Source organism: Arachis stenosperma, chromosome 3, assembly GCF_014773155.1.
Source record: "Arachis stenosperma cultivar V10309 chromosome 3, arast.V10309.gnm1.PFL2, whole genome shotgun sequence".
Taxonomy (NCBI): Eukaryota; Viridiplantae; Streptophyta; class Magnoliopsida; order Fabales; family Fabaceae; genus Arachis; species Arachis stenosperma.
Genome location: NC_080379.1, coordinates 82,186,157 through 82,207,058, shown reverse-complemented (window position 1 = coordinate 82,207,058; position 20,902 = coordinate 82,186,157). Strand labels below are relative to the sequence as shown.

The 20,902-nt window shown below is 41.3% G+C and overlaps 1 protein-coding gene across 1 annotated transcript; it reads left to right on the top strand.

Moving 5' to 3' along the window:
- Positions 1–12,614: 12,614 nt before the first annotated feature.
- LOC130966329 (uncharacterized) lies at positions 12,615–13,013 on the top strand. The gene has a single exon (XM_057891118.1). The coding sequence runs from the start codon at positions 12,615–12,617 to the stop codon at positions 13,011–13,013; it is 399 nt and encodes a 132-aa protein (XP_057747101.1).
- Positions 13,014–20,902: the final 7,889 nt, after the last annotated feature.

Below are 20,902 nucleotides of genomic sequence, written 5' to 3'. Positions count from 1 at the left end.
AAAGATTCTTTGGATTATTCTCTTTCTTGCCTCTTAAATTGGTTTGTTTTCCTTTAGGAGCCATGATATTGATGAATCTTGGCTTAGTGATCACGAAAAAGCACACCAAACTTAGAGGTTTGCTTGTCCTCAAGCAAAAGAAAAGAAAGAAGAGAGAGAGAGAAAGAGGAAATTCGAATGGTGTGGGTAAAGGGGGTTCCAAACGTGAATTTATAAGGGAGGGGGGAAGAGATTTCGAAAAAAAATAAAAATTTGAAAGGAGATTTGAGAAGATATGAAAAGAATTTGAGAAAAGGGTGAGTTTTTGAAGAAGATTTGGGATTAATTTGAAATAGATTTGAAGAATGGTTTTGATTTGTGAAGATTTGAAAGTGAATGATGAAAGGTTGAAGTGCATTTATGTAGAAGAGTATGGTTAAAAAGAGGAAAGTTTGAAAAAAATTGAGTTGAAAACAAAAATGTGGTCCCCCCACCATTCTGGCGTTAAACGCCCAGAATGGCATCCATTCTGGCGTTTAACGCCCATTTGCTACCCCTTTTGGGCGTTTAACGCCCAGCCAGGTGCCCTGGCTGGCGTTAAACGCCAGAAATCCTTTGTCACTGGGCATTTTTACAAAACGCCCAGGATGCTGCACACCTGGCGTTAAACGCCCAGAATGGTGCCCATTCTGGCGTTTAACGCCCAAAATGGCACCATTCCTGTCATTAAACGCCCAGAATGGTACCCATTCTGGCGTTTAACGCCCAAAATGCCCCTTACTGGCGCTTTTTCGCCAGTAAGCTCATTTTCTCTGCTTTTTGAGCTGAATCCTTCTGTAACTCTGTGAATTCCTTCATTTTTGATATTTGCCTCTGTAAGAGCAATTCATACAACTTTCTAATGACTGGGTTGCCTCCCAGCAAGCGCTTCTTTACTGTCTTTAGCTGGACTTTCACTGAGAATCACTCAAGCCTCAGTTTTGAGCATTCCTGCTCAAAATTTCCTTCAAGATAGTGCTTGATTCTCTGTCCATTAACAATGAACTTCTTGTCAGAATCAATATCCTGAAGCTCAACATATCCATATGGTGATACTCCTGTAATCACATACGGACCCCTCCACCGGGATTTGAGTTTTCCTGGAAACAATTTGAGCCTGGAGTTGAAGAGCAGAACTTTTTGTCCTGGCTCAAAGACTCTGGTTGACAATCTCTTGTCATGCCACTTCTTTGCCTTTTCCTTATAAATTTTTGCATTTTCAAAGGCATTGAGTCTGAACTCTTCTAGCTCATTTAGCTGGAGCAGTCTTTTCTCACCAGCTAACTGTGCATCCATGTTTAGGAATCTGGTTGCCCAGTAGGCTTTGTGTTCCAGTTCCACAGGCAAATGACAGGCCTTCCCATACACCAGTTGGTATGGAGAGGTGCCTATAGGAGTCTTGAATGCTGTTCTGTATGCCCACAGAGCATCATCCAAGCTCTTTGCCTAATCCTTTCTTCGGGCTATTACAGTCCGTTCTAGGATTCTCTTTAGTTCTCTGTTAGAGACTTCAGCTTGCCCATTTGTCTGTGGATGATACGGAGTTGCCACTTTATGGCTAATTCCATATCTAACCATAGCAGAGTATAGCTGTTTATTGCAGAAATGAGTGCCCCCATCACTGATTAGCACTCTGGGAACGCCAAACCTGATGAAAATGTTTTTCTGGAGGAATTTCAGCACGGTCTTGTTATCGTTAGTGGGTGTAGCAATTGCTTCTACCCACTTAGATACATAGTCCACTGCCACCAGAATGTAAGTGTTTGAGTATGATGGTGGGAATGGCCCCATGAAGTCAATTCCCCATACATCAAACAATTCTATCTCTAGTATCCCTTGTTGAGGCATGGCATATCTGTGAGGTAGGTTACCAGCTCTTTGGCAACTGTCACAGTTACGCACAAACTCTCGGGAGTCTTTATAGAGAGTAGGCCAGTAGAAGCCGCACTGGAGGACTTTAGTGGCTGTTCGCTCACTTCCAAAATGTCCCCCATACTGTGATCCGTGGCAGTGCCATAGGATCCTTTGTGCTTCTTCTCTGGGTACACACCTGCGGATCACTCCGTCAGCACATCTCTTAAAGAGATATGGTTCATCCCAAAGGTAGTACTTGGCATCTGAAATTAATTTCTTTCTTTGCACACTACTGTATTCCTTGGGTATGAACCTTACAGCTTTATAATTTGCAATGTCTGCAAACCATGGAGCTTCCTGGATGGCAAAGAGTTGCTCATCTGGGAAAGTCTCAGAGATCTCAGTAGAAGGGAGGGACGTCCCAGCTACTGGTTCTATCCGGGACAGATGATCAGCCACTTGGTTCTCTGTCCCTTTTCTGTCTCTTATTTCTATATCAAACTCTTGCAGAAGCAACACCCATCTTATAAGCCTGGGTTTTGAATCCTGCTTTGTGAGTAAGTATTTAAGAGCAGCATGGTCAGTGTACACAATCACCTTTGATCCCACTAAGTAGGATCTAAACTTGTCAATGGCATAGACCACTGCAAGTAATTCTTTTTCTGTGGTTGTGTAATTCTTCTGTGCATCATTTAGAACACGGCTAGCATAATAAATGACATGCAGAAGTTTGTTATGCCTCTGTCCCAACACTGCACCAATGGCATGATCACTGGCATCACACATTAATTCAAATGGTAATGCCCAATCTGGTGCAGAGATGACTGGTGCTGTGACCAGTTTAGCTTTCAGGGTCTCAAATGCCTGCAAACACTGTGTGTCAAACACAAATGGCGTGTCAGCAGCTAGCAGGTTACTTAAAGGTTTTGCAATTTTCGAAAAATCCTTGATAAACCTTCTATAGAATCCTGCATGCCCCAGAAAGCTTCTGATTGCCTTAACATTGGTAGGTGGTGGTAATTTTTCAATTACCTCTACCTTTGCCTTATCCACCTCTATTCCCCTGCTTGAAATTTTGTGCCCAAGGACAATTCCTTCAGTCACCATAAAGTGACATTTCTCCCAGTTTAAAACCAGGTTAGTCTCTTGGCATCTTTTCAGGACAAGTGATAGGTGGTTAAGACAGGAGCTAAATGAGTCTCCATATACTGAAAAGTCATCCATGAAGACTTCCAGAAATTTCTCTACCATATCTGAGAAGATAGAGAGCATGCACCTCTAAAAGGTTGCAGGTGCATTGCACAGACCAAAAGGCATCCTTCTGTAGGCAAACACGCCAGAAGGGCAAGTAAATGCTGTCTTCTCTTGGTCCTGAGGATCTACTGCAATTTGGTTGTAGCCTGAATAGCCATCCAAAAAGCAGTAATAATCATGACCAGCTAGTCTTTCTAGCATTTGGTCTATGAATGGTAAAGGAAAATGATCCTTTCTGGTGGCTATATTGAGCCTTCTGTAGTCAATACACATGCGCCACCCTGTGACTGTTCTTGTAGGAACCAGTTCATTTTTTTCATTATGAACCACTGTCATGCCTCCCTTTTTGGGGACAACTTGGACAGGGCTCACCCAGGGGCTATCAGAAATAGGATAAATAATCCCAGCCTCCAGTAGTTTAGTGACCTCTTTCTGCACCACCTCCTTCATGGCAGGATTTAGCCTCCTCTGTGGTTGAACCACTGGTTTGGCATTATCCTCCAACAGGATTTTGTGCATGCATCTAGCTGGACTAATGCCATTGAGATCACTTATGGACCACCCAAGAGCTGTCTTGTGTGTCCTTAGCACTTTAATCAGTGCTTCCTCTTCCTGTGAGTTTAAAGCAGAGCTTATGATCACTGGAAAAGTGTCACCCTCTCCCAGAAATGCGTACTTCAGGGATGGGGGTAGAGGTTTGAGTTCAGGTTTGGGAGGTTTATCCTCCTCCTGAGGAATTTTCGAAAATTCCTTTACTTCCTCTAGTTCTTCTTGATCAGGTTGAGCATCTTTGAAGATGTCCTCAAGCTCTGATTCCAGGCTTTCAGCCATATTGATCTCTTCTACCAGAGAATCAATAATGTCAACGTCCATGCAATCATCTGGTGTGTCTGGATGCTGCATAGCTTTCACAGCATTCAACTTGAACTCATCCTCATTGACTCTCAGGGTCACTTCCCCCTTTTGTACATCAATGAGAGTTCGTCCAGTTGCTAGGAAAGGTCTTCCTAGAATGAGAGTTGCACTCTTGTGCTCCTCCATTTCCAGCACCACAAAGTCAGTTGGAAAGGCAAATGGCCCAACCTAAACAATCATGTCCTCTATTATGCCTGATGGGTGTTTAATGGAGCCATCAGCAAGTTAGAGGCATATCCTGGTTGGTTTGACTTCTCCAATCAACCCAAGCTTTCTGATAGTGGATGCAGGTATTAGATTGATGCTTGCTCCAAGATCACATAAAGCTGTCTTGGTGCAAGTGCCTTCCAATGTGCATGGTATCAGAAAGCTTCCAGGATCTTGAAGCTTTTCTGGTAAGCTTTTTAGAATGACTGCACTGCATTCTTCAGTGAGAAACACTTTTTCAGTTTCTCTCCAATCCTTCTTATGACTTAAGATTTCCTTCATGAACTTAGCATAAGAAGGAATTTGCTCAAGTGCCTCTGCAAAAGGAATCTTTATTTCAAGAGTCCTTAAATAGTCTGCAAAGCGGGCAAATTGCTTATCCTGTTCCGCCTTGCGGAGTTTCTGAGGATAAGGCATCTTGGCTTGATATTCTTCAACCTTAGATGCTGCAGGTTTATTCCTTACAGAAGTGGTTGAAGAAGCCTTTTTAGAGGGATTACTGTCAGCACTCTCAGGTGTCTGATCCTCCCTTGGCGTTTGGACGCCAGAATTGGGTGGAAAATGGGCGTTTAACGCCAACTTTTCCCCCTTTTCTGGCGTTTGAACGCCAGAACTGGGCAAGGAATGGGCGTTTAACGCCAATTTTCCTTCCCTTTCTGGCGTTTGAACGCCAACATTCCTCTCTGGGCTCTTATTGTCCTCAGAGGGATTTTTTATAGAGGTTTGGTTGTCCTCTGTCATTTGTTCCTTGTTTGGCTTTTTGCTCTTTTGAGCAGTGTTATTCAAGGTCTTCCCACTCCTCAATTGAACTGCTTGACACTCCTCTGTTATTTGTTTAGATATTTGCTGTTTTGCTTGATTCAACTGTAGTTCTATGCTCTTGTTAGCAACCTTAGTATCATGGAGCATTTCTTTAAATTCTGCTAACTGTGCTGTCATCAGGAGCAATTGTTGATTAAGCTCATTCATCTGTTCCTGAGGATTAGGATCAGTGACTAATGCCATGACTTCCTCCTTTGGAACGAACTCATTGCTAGAATATAAGTATTGGTTTCTAGCAACAGTGTCTATAAGCTCTTGAGCTTCTTCAATTGTCTTCCTCATGTGTATAGATCCACCAGCTGAGTGGTCTAAAGACATCTGAGCTTTTTCTGTAAGCCCATAGTAGAAAATGTCTAACTGAACCCACTCTGAAAACATTTCAGAGGGACATTTCCTTAGCATACCTCTATACCTCTCCCAGGCATTATAAAGGGATTCATTATCCTCTTGTTTAAAGCCTTGGATGTCCAGCCTTAGCTGTGTCATCCTCTTTGGAGGGTAAAAATGATTCAGGAATTTTTCTGACAACTGTTTCCATGTCTTTATGCTTGCTGTAGGTTGATTATTTAACCACCTTTTAGCTTGATCTTTTACAGCAAATGGAAATAGTAACAGTCTGTAGACATCCTGATCCACCTCTTTATCATGTACTGTGTCAGCAATTTGTAAAAACTGTGCCAGAAACTCAGTAGGTTCTTCCTGTGGAAGACCGGAATACTGGCAATTTTGCTGCACTATGATAATGAGTTGAGGATTTAGCTCAAAGCTGCTTGCTCTGATGGGAGGTGTGCAGATGCTACTCCCATATGCAGCTGTAATGGGGTTAGCATATGACCCCAGAGTCCTCTTGGACTGATTAATTCCACTTAAGTCCATAATGGACAAAAGGGAAATGATGATGATTGCAAAGAGATAAATTTTGTTTATTTTTATTTTTTTTTTGAAATAACCGAAAAAAAAAACTAAAATAAAATAAAATAAAATAAAACAAAAGGAAAATAAAATAAAAAAAATTCGAAAATCAAAAGGAAAATGAGATCAAAGCAAATTGAGAACTGAATCAATTAAGTAATTAAAAAGATTTTGAAAAGAGCAATTAAAAAGATATGATTGAAAAATTTTTATGAAAAAGATTTGATTTTTTTAAAAAGAGGAAAGAGAAAAATAGCAAAAAGACACCAGACTTAAAATTTTAGAAAATCAAACACTAATTTTTTCGAAAATTTTAAAGGAAAAACACAAAGAGGACACCAAACTTAGAATTTTTATAAATCAAAAAGGGACTAAGAACATGCAAATTCGAAAAACTAAAAGAAAAACAAAAGCATGCAATTGACACCAAACTTAGAATATAAACTAGACTCAACTAAAAGACTCTAAACCAACAAAAATAAAACAGTCCTAATCTAAGCAACAAGATAAGCCGTCAGTTGTCCAAACTCGAACAATCCCCGGCAACGGCGCCAAAAACTTGGTGCACGAAATTGCAATAACACTTTTGCAATCCCGCACAACTAACCAGCAAGTGCACTGGGTCGTCCAAGTAATACCTTGCGTGAGCAAGGGTCGATCCCACGGAGATTGTCGGCTTGAAGCAAGCTATGGTTATCTTGTAAATCTTAGTCAGGATATCAGAAATTATCAGGATTGATTGTAAAAAGCAAAAGAACATGAAATGGTTACTTGTATTGCAGTAATGGAGAATGGGTTGGGGTTTGGAGATGCTCCATCTTCTGAATCTCTGCTTTCCTACTGTCTTCTTCATCAAACACGCAAGGCTCCTTCCATGGCAAGCTGTATGTAGGGTTTCACCATTGTCAGTGGCTACCTCCCATCCTCTCATTGGAAATACGTTCCTGATGCTCTGTCACAGCATCGGCTATCCATCTGTCGGTTCTCAATCAGGCCGGAATAGAATCCAGTGATTCTTTTGCGTCTGTCACTAACGCCCCACCCTCAGGAGTTTGAAGCACGTCACAGTCATTCAGTCATTGAATCCTACTCAGAATACCACAGACAAGGTTTAGACCTTCCGGATTCTCTTGAATGCCGCCATCAGTTCTAGCTTATACCACGAAGATCCCGATTAAAGAATCCAAGAGATAACTACTCAATCTAAGATAGAACAGAGGTGGTTGTCAGACACATGTTCATAGTTGAGAATGATGATGATTGTCACGGATCATCACATTCATCCGGATTAAGGACAAGTATTATCTTAGAATTGAAGCAAGCATGATTGAATGAGAAACAGTAGTAATTGCATTAATCCATCAAGACACAGCAGAGCTCCTCACCCCCAACCATGGGGTTTAGAGGCTCATACTGTGGAAAAAAAACGTGTAAAAATGTTATGAGGTCATAAGGTACGGATACAATGTCAAAAGATCCTATAAATAGTAAACTAGTGTCCTAAGGTTTACAGAAATGAGTAAATGACATAAAAAATCCACTTCCGGGCCCACTTGGTGTGTGCTTGGGCTGAGCAATGAAGGAATTTCGTGTAGAGACCTTTTCTGGAGTTAAACGCCAGCTTTCATGCCAGTTTGGGCGTTTAACTCCAAATTTTATGCCAGTTCCGGCGTTTAACGCTGGAATTTCTGTAGGTGACTTTGAGCGCCGGTTTGGGCCATCAAATCTTGGGCAAAGTATGGACTATTATATATTGCTGGAAAGCCCAGGATGTCTACTTTCCAATGCCGTTGAGAGCGCGCCAATTGGGCTTCTGTAGCTCCAGAAAATCCACTTCGAGTGCAGGGAGGTCAGAATCCAACAGCATCTGCAGTCCATTTTGGTCTCTGGATCAGATTTTTGCTCAGAACCCTCAATTTCAGTCAGAAAATACCTGAAATCACAGAAAAACACACAAACTCATAGTAAAGTCCAGAAAAGTAAATTTTAATTAAAAACTAATAAAAATATACTAAAAACTAACTAAAAGATACTAAAAACATACTAAAAACAATGCCAAAAAGCGTACAAATTATCCGCTCATCAAGTTACTGATAGACTGAAGAAGGAAATTTCAATGATTATTCAAGGTGAATCTGAGACTCTTTACGAATATTGGGAGCGCTTCAATAATCTCCTAGATGCATGCCCCCACCATATGATTGATAAGTTGGTGTTGATCAGCTACTTCACACATGGTATGAAGCCTAAGGACAAGACTACATTGGATGGTGCGAGTAATGGTTCTCTAAAAAAGTACAAGACCACAGAAGAAGCATGGCAACTGATCGCTGACTTAGCTGAATCTGCTCGGAATCACAAGCACAATAGGAACAACCACCCCAAGGCTGTGGCAGAGGTTTCCTCTAGCATTGAGAATAATGCTCTCATACAATCAATATGTGAGATGACCAACCTACTGAACCAGATACATCTGGGCCAACAATAATCTCAGCCTCCCTCACCACAACATAGTCAACAACTGGTTCCTCAGAGAATATGTAGGATATGCACTGATTATAGTCATTACACTGATGAGTGTCCACAGCTCCAACATGAGGACAACACCGTGGCAGCTACTCACAATTTCTTTGACCATCCAAATCAAGGATACTATCAACAAGGTGGCAACTATAGCCAAGGTGGGAACATTAACCAAGATTAGAAGGACAACTATAATAGAAGAGGCAGAGACAGCCAAGGAAATCAGAGGTGGAATAATAATAATAACCAACAGAACCGGTATCAGCAAAATCCCCCTATCAACAGCAGAACCAGAACCAGGCTTACAAAGCACCTCACCTAAGACAGTCCCAAGCGTCTCAGTAGACCCCTCAGATCACTTACCCCTCTTCATCTTCCAATGATGAGTTGCTACACTCTATTGATCAGAGATAGAAGACCATGGATAACAACCTTACCTCCACCTTAAATGGTCTGAACTCTACCTTGCAAGCTCTTGTCTCACAGATTGGATCACTGAATAACTCCAACAACCAGCCTTTAAGCTCCAGTGAAATTCCTTCTCAACCCTTACCTAACCCCAAGGGTGGCTTTAATGCCATCACCTTGAGGTCCAGAACCATACTACAAGAGAGGAATCCTGAGGAGACAAGCCAAATAGAACACGCCCCAGCTGAGGACATGCTTGAATCAGAGGATGTTGGAAAGGAAGATGGAGTACAAGACACGGTTGAAGAAGAAGTAACTCAACCAGAGAATGGCGCACCAGAAGGAGCTAAAGCCACCAAAGACGTTACCCCTATCCCATTTCCACACCTTACAAGAAAGCCCAGAAAGCAGATGGAACTTGACCCAAAAATGGTAGAAATCTTCAAAAAGGTCGTGGTAACATTTCCCCTTTTTATGTTATTCAGCAAGTACCTAAATATGCGAAGTTTCTAAAAGATTTGTGCATACATAAGGATAGGATTAATGAATTAGAAACTATTCCTTTAGGTAGTTCTATATCTGCATTGATGGGGGATATACCTGAAAAGTGTAGTGATCCAGGTCCATGAATGGTTAACTGTACCATTGGGGATGTAATATTTTCTGACTGCATGTGTCATCTAGGAGCATGGATGAGTATTATGCCCTTGTCTATATATAATGCCTTGAAGCTCCCTCCCTTAAAAAGGTCAGTAACTCATTTTGTGTTAGTAGAGAAAAGCATTATTATAGTGGTTGGAATTGCTGAGGATGTGCTGGTGAGCATTAAGGGGCTCACATTTTCCATTGATTTCTATATCTTGGAGATGCCCCAAAATGACTCAGGGAAACCGTCATCCATCTTGCTCAAAAGACCATTCCTGAAGACCTCCAAGTTTAAGTTAGATGCATTCTCAAGAACCTATTCTTTTGAGATAGACGGCCGAGCAGTAAGCTTCAATCTGAATGAGGCTATGAAGCATCCTCCGGAAAACCATTCTATTTTCTAGTGCGACATCATTAATGAGACAATGGCTGCAGTTCACTAAGAAGCAGTAGAAGATATGCACATGGAGCAAGGTCCAAGTGTGGGGAACCCCTCTGAACACAATGAGGACATTATGCCATCATCACTGGCTCCAGACGATCCAGTTCCCGATTAGGAGCAGAAATTGGAGTTAAAGCCCCTTCCACCCCACCTCAAGTATGCTTACCTTGAGGATAATCAGAAGCTTCCAATTATCATTCCACGGGATCTCACTTCCCAACAAGAGGAGCAGTTGCTTAGTGTGCTAAGAAGACACAAGAAAGCAATTGGGTGAAGCTTGGCAGATATAGTAGGTATCAGCCCTCAAGTTTGTGAGCACAGAATATTTTTAGAAGAGGAAACAAGGCCTGTTCGTCAAGCCCAAAGAAAACTGAATCCCACCATCTTGGAGGTTGTCAAGAAGGAAGTGACCAAACTACTGGAAGCAGATATCATCTACCCTATCTCGGATAGCGAATGGGTCAGCCCAGTGCAAGTGGTGCCCAAGAAGTCGGAGTCACAACAGTAAAGAACGAGCAACGAGAGCTCATAGCAACTAGAATGCAGAATTCCTGGAGGGTGTGCATTGACTACAGGCGCCTCAACCAGGCCACTCGTAAGGATCACTATCCCCTGCCATTCATTGATCAAATGCTGGATCGCCTGTCATGTAAATCGCATTACTGCTTTTTAGATGGTTACACAGGCTATTTTCAGATTCATATAGCTTCTGAGGATCAGGAAAAGACTAATTTTACATTTCCCTTTGGAAATTATGCTTAAAAGAGAATGCCTTTTGGTTTATACAATGCACCAGCTACTTTCCAAAGGTGCATGGTGAGTCTTTTCCTTGATCTTATTGAGAATTGTATGGAAGTTTTTATGGATGATTTTAGCGTATACAGTGATTCCTTTATGGATAGTTTATCTAGAGTATTAGACAGGTGTGTTAGATCAAACCTTGTTTTGAATTTTGAAAAGTGTTATTTTATGGTCAAACAAGGTATTGTTCTAGGACATGTTGTCTCTAATACTGGTATTTCTGTAGATCCAGCAAAGGTAAATGTCATTTCTAGTCTACCTTACCCCTCTTCTGTGAGTGAAGTTCGTTCGTTCCTTGGTCATGCAGGTTTTTACCGGCGATTTATAAAGGACTTCAGTAAGGTAGCTTTACCTCTATTTAGACTGCTGCAGAAGGATGTTGAATTTGAGCTGAGTGAGGACTGTATCGAAGCGTTTGATAAGTTGAAGATCACCTTGACTCAAGCTCCAATAGTGAGAGGACCAGACTGGAGCCAGCCTTTTGAGATTATGTGTGACGCCTCTAACCATGCTGTAGGAGCGGCGCTGGCTCAGCACGCAAGTAAGGATCCTTTTGTAATTGCACATGCTTCCAAGACCTTAGATGTTGCTCAGTCTAATTACACTACCACTGAAAAAGAGCTTTTAGCTATTGTTTTTGCTCTGGATAAATTCGAGCCTATTTACTTGGCACTAAAGTAGTAGTGTACTCAGACCATGCAGCTCTCAAATATTTGTTAGCTGAAAAAGAGTCCAAACCAAGGCTAATACGTTGGATACTGCTGCTGCAAGAATTTGATTTAGAAATTAAAGATAGGAGTGGTAGTCAGAATTTAGTGGCGGACCACTTGAGTCGCCTTGAGCACATCAAGCATGACTCCACTCCTATCAATGATGATTTTCTATTTGATAGCTTGCATGCAGTATCTGAAGTAGTTCCTTGGTATGCACATGTAGCTGATTATCTAGTTAGTCATACCTTCCCTCCCAATTTTACTAAGCATCAGAAGGACAAGCTGAAAAGTGAGTCAAAATATTATATTTGGGATGATCCATATTTATGGAGGTATGATGTTGACCAGATAATTAGAAGATGTGTGCCTCAATTAGAATTTCAGTCCATTTTAAAGGCCTGCCACTCCTCTGAGAGTGGTGGACATTTTGGCCCTAGAAAAATTTTAGACTGTGGATTCTAGTGGCCTACTCTTTTTAAAGATATTGCTGCCTTCTGTAAATCTTGTTCTCCATGCCAGAGGTTTGGTAATATATCCAAGAGGGAGGAGATGCCCCAACAACTTATGCTATCCTGTGAGATTTTTTATGTTTGGGGTATTGAATTCATGGGTCCATTTCCCAACTCTAGCGGCTTCTTATATATATTCTTAGCTGTAGATTATATTTCCAAATTGGTTGAAGCAATTTCCACCCATACTAATGATGATAACACTGTTGTCTCCTTTGTTAGAAACCATATTATCTGTCGCTTTGGATCACCACGAGCAATCGTGAGTGATTAAGGCACCCATTTCTGTAACAGGATACTAACTACTCTACTGAAGAAGCATGGCATTATTCACAAGGTAGCAACTGCTTACCACCCACAGACTAACGGACAAGCAGAGGTGTCTAACAGAGAGATAAAGCGTATCTTGGAAAAGATAGTCAAGCCTCATAGGAAGGACTGGAGCACCAGGCTACAAAATGCACTTTGGGCATACCAGACAGCGTACAAGACACCTATAGGGATAAGCCCCTTCCGCTTAGTTTATAGAAAGACTGTCACCTCCTAGTCGAGATAGAGCATAAGGCATTCGTGGCGGTAAGAGAAATCAACATGGGATTTGAGAGGGCTGGAGCTGAAAGGAATATGCAACTACAAGAATTAGTGAACCTTCGCCTAGAAGCGTATGATAACTCCAGGCTATACAAAGAGAAGATGAAGGTTGTGCATGACAAGCACATTAAAAGGAGAGAGTTCAGACTTGGGAAATTAGTTCTCCTCTACAACTCCAGACTAAGGCTCATGCCAGGCAAGCTGAGATCAAGATGGGAAGGTCCCTATAGAGTAGAAAAGGCAGAGCCATACAGAGTATTTCATCTAAGTCATCCTTCTTGCTCTAAATTCATCAAGGTGAATGCACATCGCCTTAAGCTATATCACAGTGAGCAGATGAAGAAAAGTAAGGAGCCGGAGATCTTCCTCTTGGAGGATCCACCCATAGCAGAAGATTGAGCTAGTGGACCATCCAACTTAAGGCCGTTAAAGAAAAGTGCTGGGTGGGAGTCAACCCACCATGGTATGATCGTTCCCTTCTCTCTTTTTAGATTTATTTAATGACTCTTCTTATTATTCTGCATATAGTCTGCATTTACATCTGCATATTTTCATAAAAAAACGAGGAGATCGACGCGTCAGTGCCTAGTGCACGTCCGCGTCCCTTATGAACGTGAATTGGGTGAATTTGAACAGAGAGTTGCGCGGGAGCTGGGCTGGAAACGTGCCTTGGGCAGCTTCCATCCCACCCGCACGCGTCCTGTACACGTGCGCGCCTTTGCCTCTCTTGGCGTTCCGCGCGAGCGCACGCAGTGCGCATCCGCGTCGATGTCAAAATTGACGTAAAGCTTGTTTCGCTAGAAAGTTGTGCTGGCCTGGGGCAGGTACTGTGCTAGAAGCACAAACTAACCCGTGCGTACGCGCACCTGGCGCATATGCGTCCCTTCCCACTACGCAATGTGCGCGAGCGCACGTAGTGCATGCGAGAGCACGCAATGCGCGTCCGCATTGGTTGCACCTTATTACTCACTCTTTCGCCGCCCAGTTTTCATTCTTTTTCCCTCCCTAGTTCTAATTCTATCTTTCCCAATCCTAATTTCTTTCTTCCGCGTTTCTTCTTTTTCTCTATCTATCTTCTCTACCTATCTTCTCTATCTTCTTCTTCTTCCTCTCCTCTCACGTCTTTCTCACTCACATCATCCATTATCTCTCTTTTCATCCTCTTTTCAAGGTTCTCTCTTTCTATTTTATTTTTCTTCTTCTTCTCTTTATTTCTCTTTGTATTATTTTACTTGGTGCTATAACTCTATTTGGGTAACTACTTTCTTCTAATTGCTTGTGATTGTTATTATGGAGTTATTTGACAATTAATATTAATTATTTTTGGGATGCTTGCATGTTCAATTTTAATTCTTTCCCTATCATGATTAAACATGCATACTAAGTGTTTGTAAAAAAGCCCGTATGGCATTATGCATTCCTAATTATTCTATTCTTCTACTCTAATGCCTGTTTTTCATAAATTCCTCATTTTATTTTATTAATTAATTATAATTGTCAATACAAATGTGATTGTTAGTTTGTTATGAGTGATAATACATTTTTCGTAATTGATGCTTGATCTATGCTACTCATGCCTTTGCCGGCATGCCAATAAACATCTTGCATTTAATTGCCTTCATCTTTCTTGCTATATTTTCATTGATGTCCTATTTACATGAAGTCGCGACCATGTGTTAACGACATCCTTCTTTACCTTGGTAAGATTATCACTTGTACTGTCCTCTTCCTTGCTCCAACCTTTGGACTTACATGTACCTCTTTCCTTTTCTTTCAGGATGGCCACCAAGAAGGGAAAAGAGAAATCAGCTACCAAACCACCGGCAAGGAGGGGAACAAAAAGGGCATTGGCAGAAGAATCGCCCTCAACATCAGTCAAACCTTCAACAAAGCGGGTCAAGAGGATCATTAAGGTTGAGTTGACCCAGAAAGCCTTCCCAACAAGGGACACTGCGCGGTTCATTAACCACTTCTGTGAGCAGATGTTCCCCATTCTGGCAGCAAGGAACTACAACAATGAGCACCTTCTTATCCTCCCCTCCAATATTGTGGATTTGGTGGAGCCCCGCATTGACAAAAGACATTGGGGATTCTTACGGAGGAAGCCAAGGCAGGTCAACCTTTCATGGGTAGTTGAATTCTACTCCAATTTTCACATGCCAAACCTACAGTCTGTCTATGTCCGTCAGAAGCAAGTTTGCACCTCCGAAAGGGCCATTCAACAAGTTTTAGATCTCCCCCCTACTCCAGAAGGATTGGACGCATTTCAAGAAGCCTCTCTCAAGCGCCAGCGATACCAATTTTACTGGGACGACGTTCTCAGAATTATAGCACTACCTGGCAGCCAGTGGATCTATGGTTATCATCGATCCAGGCCTAAGGGCATCTTGGCTTCCGCATTTACCTTGGAGGCTCGCATGTGGGCACAGATTATGTCCTACTACGTCTTTCCAAGAACTCACGAGTCCTCCTTCGCTGCAGACATGGTTGTTCTCATCTGGTGTATACTCACAAACCAACCCCTCAACTTTCCAAGACACATCCGGTAAGCCATGGGACACATACAGATTGTGGGCAACTTACCTTTTCCCGCCTTGGTTTCAGATTTGGTCTCGGCAGCTGGAGTCTCCTATAGAGCTGGAGACACCAAAGTCATGCTTCCTCGGGATGATCAATATGTTCTGAGTGGGAAATACATCAGACCTCCAGTAGTCACCACCAGCCATACTGAAGACCCGGCCAGAGATATCCCTTCTCCTTCCACATCACAAGCACCTTCAACAAATCAGCTACTCTTTCAGATACTTCAGAAGTTGGACCGGCTAGACCGGTAGGCAAAACGCAGGGAGCGCCGTAACAAGCACCGATTTACATACCTCAAAGAGTTGATTGTTGGTACACACCCACCTCCAGGACCACAGGACACGTCAGACTCCCCTTCATCCAGTAGCACAGGTAGCAAAGGCAAACCAGACACTGGAGGCAACACTTCCAGCATTCCCTTGCTCTTAACTGATGGCACCGAGGACGGCGCCAAGCTTTAAGTGTGGGGAGGTCGGTCAGTACCTGACTTCCGGAGGTAACTTTTCTTTCTCTTACGACCAGTAGATAAATTTTCTTTTTGTTTAGATAGAATAGATTGCATAATAATAATTAGTTGCATGTGTACTCTGCTTGGTTGAAAAATAATGAGTCCTTTTCAAAGACCCTATTTTTTGAAAATTTCACTAATTCAAACCAAAATCCTATGTTAAACTTGTTTGAAGATTGTAAATCGGAACATGGTTTAGAGCTAGAACACACAAACCAGTGAGATTTTGAGCCTAATTGTATGGTTACATCATTTAACCATTATTTTATTCTTGTGTGTTTTCTCTCCTCTATGATTGCAATCTATGGTTTGTTCCATTCTATATGTCCATTATTTGATGTATTCATGCATATGTATGATTGAGGCTATCATTTGTTATCAGCTCACTATCCTAAATTGCCTACCATTCTAATTATCCATTGTTTGCCACTTTGAACCTCTATATCCCCTGTTATTCTCTATATTATCACATCACTAGCCTTAAGTGGAAAAATAAGTACTTTCCTTAATTGAATCTTTGGTTAGCTTAAGACAGAGATTGTCTGCAAGCTAAGTGTGGGGAAACTATGGGAACTCAGGTTAATAAGAATGTATGTTAATTGATAAATATCTAAGGTCTGAATGCTACTCATGTGAAATTATGAAAACCATATGCATTGGTGCTACAATGCTTTCAAAAAAAAGAAAGAAAGATGATTATTTCAGTTTAAGTCTAGGGGAATGAAAGCACCCCAAATGATAAGTTTAATAAAAAGAATCAATGCATATGAGGTGAAATAAAAAGAACAATTAAGTGCATGAGTAGATGCAACATACAAAGTGAGACTATGGGTTGTTAGGCATGATTTCAGAAGCATAGGAAATGTGTGTGTGTGTTAGGTGAGAACTTAGGATAATCAAGGATTCAATTTTCAGCTCACATGGCCATACATGTACCCTCACCCTTACCTAAGCCCCATTACAACCTTAAGAAATACCTCATGATGTTTGCATGTGTGCATTAGATATTTGTTGATTGGTTAGATGCAGAACAAGGTTTTAGAAGGCGTGAATGGAGGAGACTAAAGTGGATTACCCTATACACCTGAGTGACTAGAGTGCATATACACTCTTAGTGAGGGTTCAAGCTTAACTCTATGTTCCTAGCTTTCACGAGCTGTCTCCTTCCAAGTTTACTTGACTTTTATTGTGTGATTTGGATTACTGGAATTTGATTTCTGTTTGTCTGGGAAGACTTGTTTATTTTCTTAACTAAGTAGGCATGTACATTTCATAATATAATTGCATTCATGTACATAGGTTGCGTTGCATGAGTCTTACTTTTCCTATTCACTCTTTTTGTCTCCTTGAGCTTAGCGTGAGGACATGCTATTGTTTAAGTGTGGGGAGTTTGATAAACCACTATTTCATGGTTTATCTTGTGCTAATTTGAGTGGTTTTTATCAACTCTTTACCCACTTATTCATATGATTTGCATAATTTTACAATTCCTTCCCGATTTTATTCTATGGTTGAAAACTTGCTTCCTAGACATTTAAATTATATTTTTTTTTTGATTCCCCTTTATACCATTTGATGCCGTGATCTGTGCGACAATTGTTTTCAGGCTTTATAGGGCAGGAATGGCTTAGAGGATGGAAAGGAAGCTTGCAAAAATAGAAGGAACGCAAGGAAACAAAGAAGCTGACCAGCGAGGAGCGGCACGCGTGTGCGCACCTAGCATGCATGCGCACATTAACGCATTCACATATTGATGTGCATGCGCACCTGGCACGACGCGCAACAAGCAAAAAGCACAATCGAGCGCACCTGGCGCGCACGCGTGACATGTGCGACCTGCAAAAATTGCAGAAATCGCTGGAGGCGATTTCGGGCCAGTTTTAGACCCAGTTTTCGGCCCAGAAACACAGACTAGAGCCAGGGAATAGCAGAGACTCAAGACACATTCTCATTCTGCATAGTTTTAGTTTAGTTTTGGAATCTAGAGAGAATTCTACTTCTTTCTCTAGGTTTTTGATGAGCGGATAATTTGTACGCTTTTTGGCATTGTTTTTAGTATGTTTTTAGTATGATCTAGTTAGTTTTTAGTATATTTTTATTAGTTTTTAGTTAAAATTCACTTTTCTGGACTTTACTATGAGTTTGTGTGTTTTTCTGTGATTTCAGGTATTTTCTGGCTGAAATTGAGGGACCTGAGCAAAAATCTGATCCAGAGACTGAAAAGGACTGTAGATGCTGTTGGATTCTGACCTCCCTGCACTCGAAGTGGATTTTCTGGAGCTACAGAAGCCCAATTGGCGCGCTCTCAACGGCGTTGGAAAGTAGACATCCTGGGCTTTCCAGCAATATATGATAGTCCATACTTTTCCCAAGATTTGATGGCCTAAACCGGCGTTCAAAGTCACCTTCAGAATTCCCAGCGTTAAACGCCGGAACTGGCACCAAAATGGGAGTTAAACGCCCAAACTGGCACAAAAGCTGGCGTTTAACTCCAAGAGAAGTCTCTACACGAAAATGCTTCAATGCTCAGCCCAAGCACACACCAAGTGGGCCCGGAAGTGGATTTTTATGTCATTTACTCATCTTTGTAATTCTTAAGCTACTAGTTCCCTATAAATAGGACCTTTTACTATTGTATTTTTCAGCTTTTGATCATGTTTTGATGATTGAACCCTCTTTGGGAGGCTGGCCTCATGGCCATGCCTAGACCTTGTTCTTATGTATTTTCAACGGTGGAGTTTCTACACACCATAGATTAAGGTGTGGAGCTCTGCTGTACCTCGAGTATTAATGCAATTACTATTGTTCTTCTATTCAATTCCGCTTGTTCTTGTTCTAAGATATCACTTGTTCTTCAACTTGATGAATGTGATGATCCGTGACACTCATCATCATTCTCACCTATGAACGTGTGACTGACAACCACCTCCGTTCTACCTTCGATTGGGTGAATATCTCTTGGATTCCTGATACACGATGCATGGTTGATCGCCTGACAACCGAGTGCTCGCCTGACAACCGAGCCAGCCATTCTGTGAGATCAGAGTCTTCGTGGTATAGGCAAGAACTGATGGCGGCATTCAAGAGAATCCGGAAGGTCTAACCTTGTCTGTGGTATTCTGAGTAGGATTCAATGATTGAATGACTGTGACGTGCTTCAAACTCCTGAAGCCGGGGCGTTAGTGACAGACGCAAAAGAATCACTGGATTCTATTTCGGCCTGATCGAGAACCGACAGATGGATAGCCGTGCCGTGACAGGGTGCGTTGAACATTTCCACTGAGAGGATGGGAGGTAGCCACTGACAACGGTGAAACCCTTGCATAAGCTTGCCATGGAAAGGAGTAAGAAGGATTGGATGAAGACAGTAGGAAAGCAGAGAGACGGAAGGGACCAAGCATCTCCATTCGCTTATCTGAAGCTCTTACCAATGAATTGCATAAGTATCTCTATCTTTATCTTTATGTTTTATTCATATATCATCTATACCCATTTGAGTCTGCCTGACTAAGATTTACAATGTGACCATAGCTTGCTTCATACCAACAATCTCCGTGGGATCGACCCTTACTCGCGTAAGGTTTATTACTTGGACGACCCAGTGCACTTGCTGGTTAGTTGTGCGAAGTTGTGATAGAGAGTTGAGATTGCAATGAGCGTACCATGTTGATGGCGCCATTGATGATCACAATTTCGTGCACCAAGTTTTTGGCGCCGTTGCCGGGGATTGTTTCGTGTATGGACAACTGACGCTTCATCTTGTTGCTTAGATTAGGTATTTTTAAGAATTCTTAAGAATGAATTCTAGAGTTTCATGATGATCTGTTGAAATCTGGCTGGCTGAGAAGCCATGTCTAATCTTATTGGACCGAGGTTTCAACTGATCATCACAAGAGCTTGTTGATCTCTATCAATCTGGCTATTGGAGCAATGATCTACTAAGGCTTGGCTGGCCATTGGCCATGTCTAGTGTTTTGGACCGAAGCTTTCTTTGAAAGCTTGGCTGGCTGTGAAGCCATGTCTAATTCCTGGACCGGAGTCTTAGACTAGCATTGCAATGATTCCTGGAATCCAAATTAAGAATTCTGAAACCTTTATTTTTTATTTCCATATAATTTTCGAAAAATCCAAAAAAAATTTCAAAACCATAAAAACCAAAAATATTTTATGTTTCTTGTTTGAGTCTAGTGTCTAATTTTAAGTTTGGTGTCTTGCATGCATTGTTTATTTGATCTTGGTTCTATTTTCAAGTCAATAGTACAGGGAACTGAAGATTCAGAACATGCAGTAGAGGAATTACACAGAAAAGATGGGTGTTCAAAACGCCCAGTGAAGAAGGACAGACTGGCGTTTAAACGCCAGCCAGGGTGCCTGGTTGGGCGTTTAACGCCCAAAAAGGTAGTGCATTGGGCGTTAAACGCCAGAATGTGCACCATTCTGGGCGTTTAACGCCAGAATGGCACAAGAGGGAAGATTTTGTTTTCAAATCAATTTTTTTTCAAGTTTTCAAAGTTTTTCAAAATCAAATCTTTTTCAAAATCAATTTCTTTCCTTTTTCAAAGATACTTGCTAACAATTAATGATTTGGTTCAACATTTCAAGTATGTTGCCTTTTCTGTTGAGAAAGGTTTAATGTTTGAATCATATCTTTTCTTGTTAGGCAAGTTATTAATTTTTAAAATCAAATTTTTTTTAAATTGTTTTTCAAATCATATCTTTTCAATCATATCTTTTTAAAACCATGACTTTTCAATCATATCTTTTTAATCACATCTTTTTCAAAATAGTTTTCAATCATATCTTTTTTATTTCTAATTTCAAAATCTTTTTCAAAAATCACTTGATTTCTTCCCCACTTTTAGTTTTCGAAAATTATCCACCAATTTTTCAACATGTTTTCAAAATCTCTCACTTAATTTTCGAAAATTACTTCCTCTCTTCTCACATCCTTCTATTTATGGAGTACCACTTCTTCTCAATGCACAATTCGAACTCTATCTGATTAAGTTCGAATTCTTCTACCTCTTCCTTCTAAATTTTCTTCTTCTCTGACACCTCTAGAAATCTCTATACTGTGACATAGAGGATTCCGCATTTTCTTGTTCTCTTCTCTTTCATATGAGCAGGAACAAAGACAAAGGCATTCTTGTTGAAGCTGACCCTGAACCTGAAAGGACCTTGAAGCGAAAGCTAAGAG

Coding starts and splice junctions, on each gene's coding strand:
- LOC130966329 (XM_057891118.1), top strand. CDS start 12,615: ATGGGATTTGAGAGGGCTGGAGCTGAAAGGAATATGCAACTACAAGAA.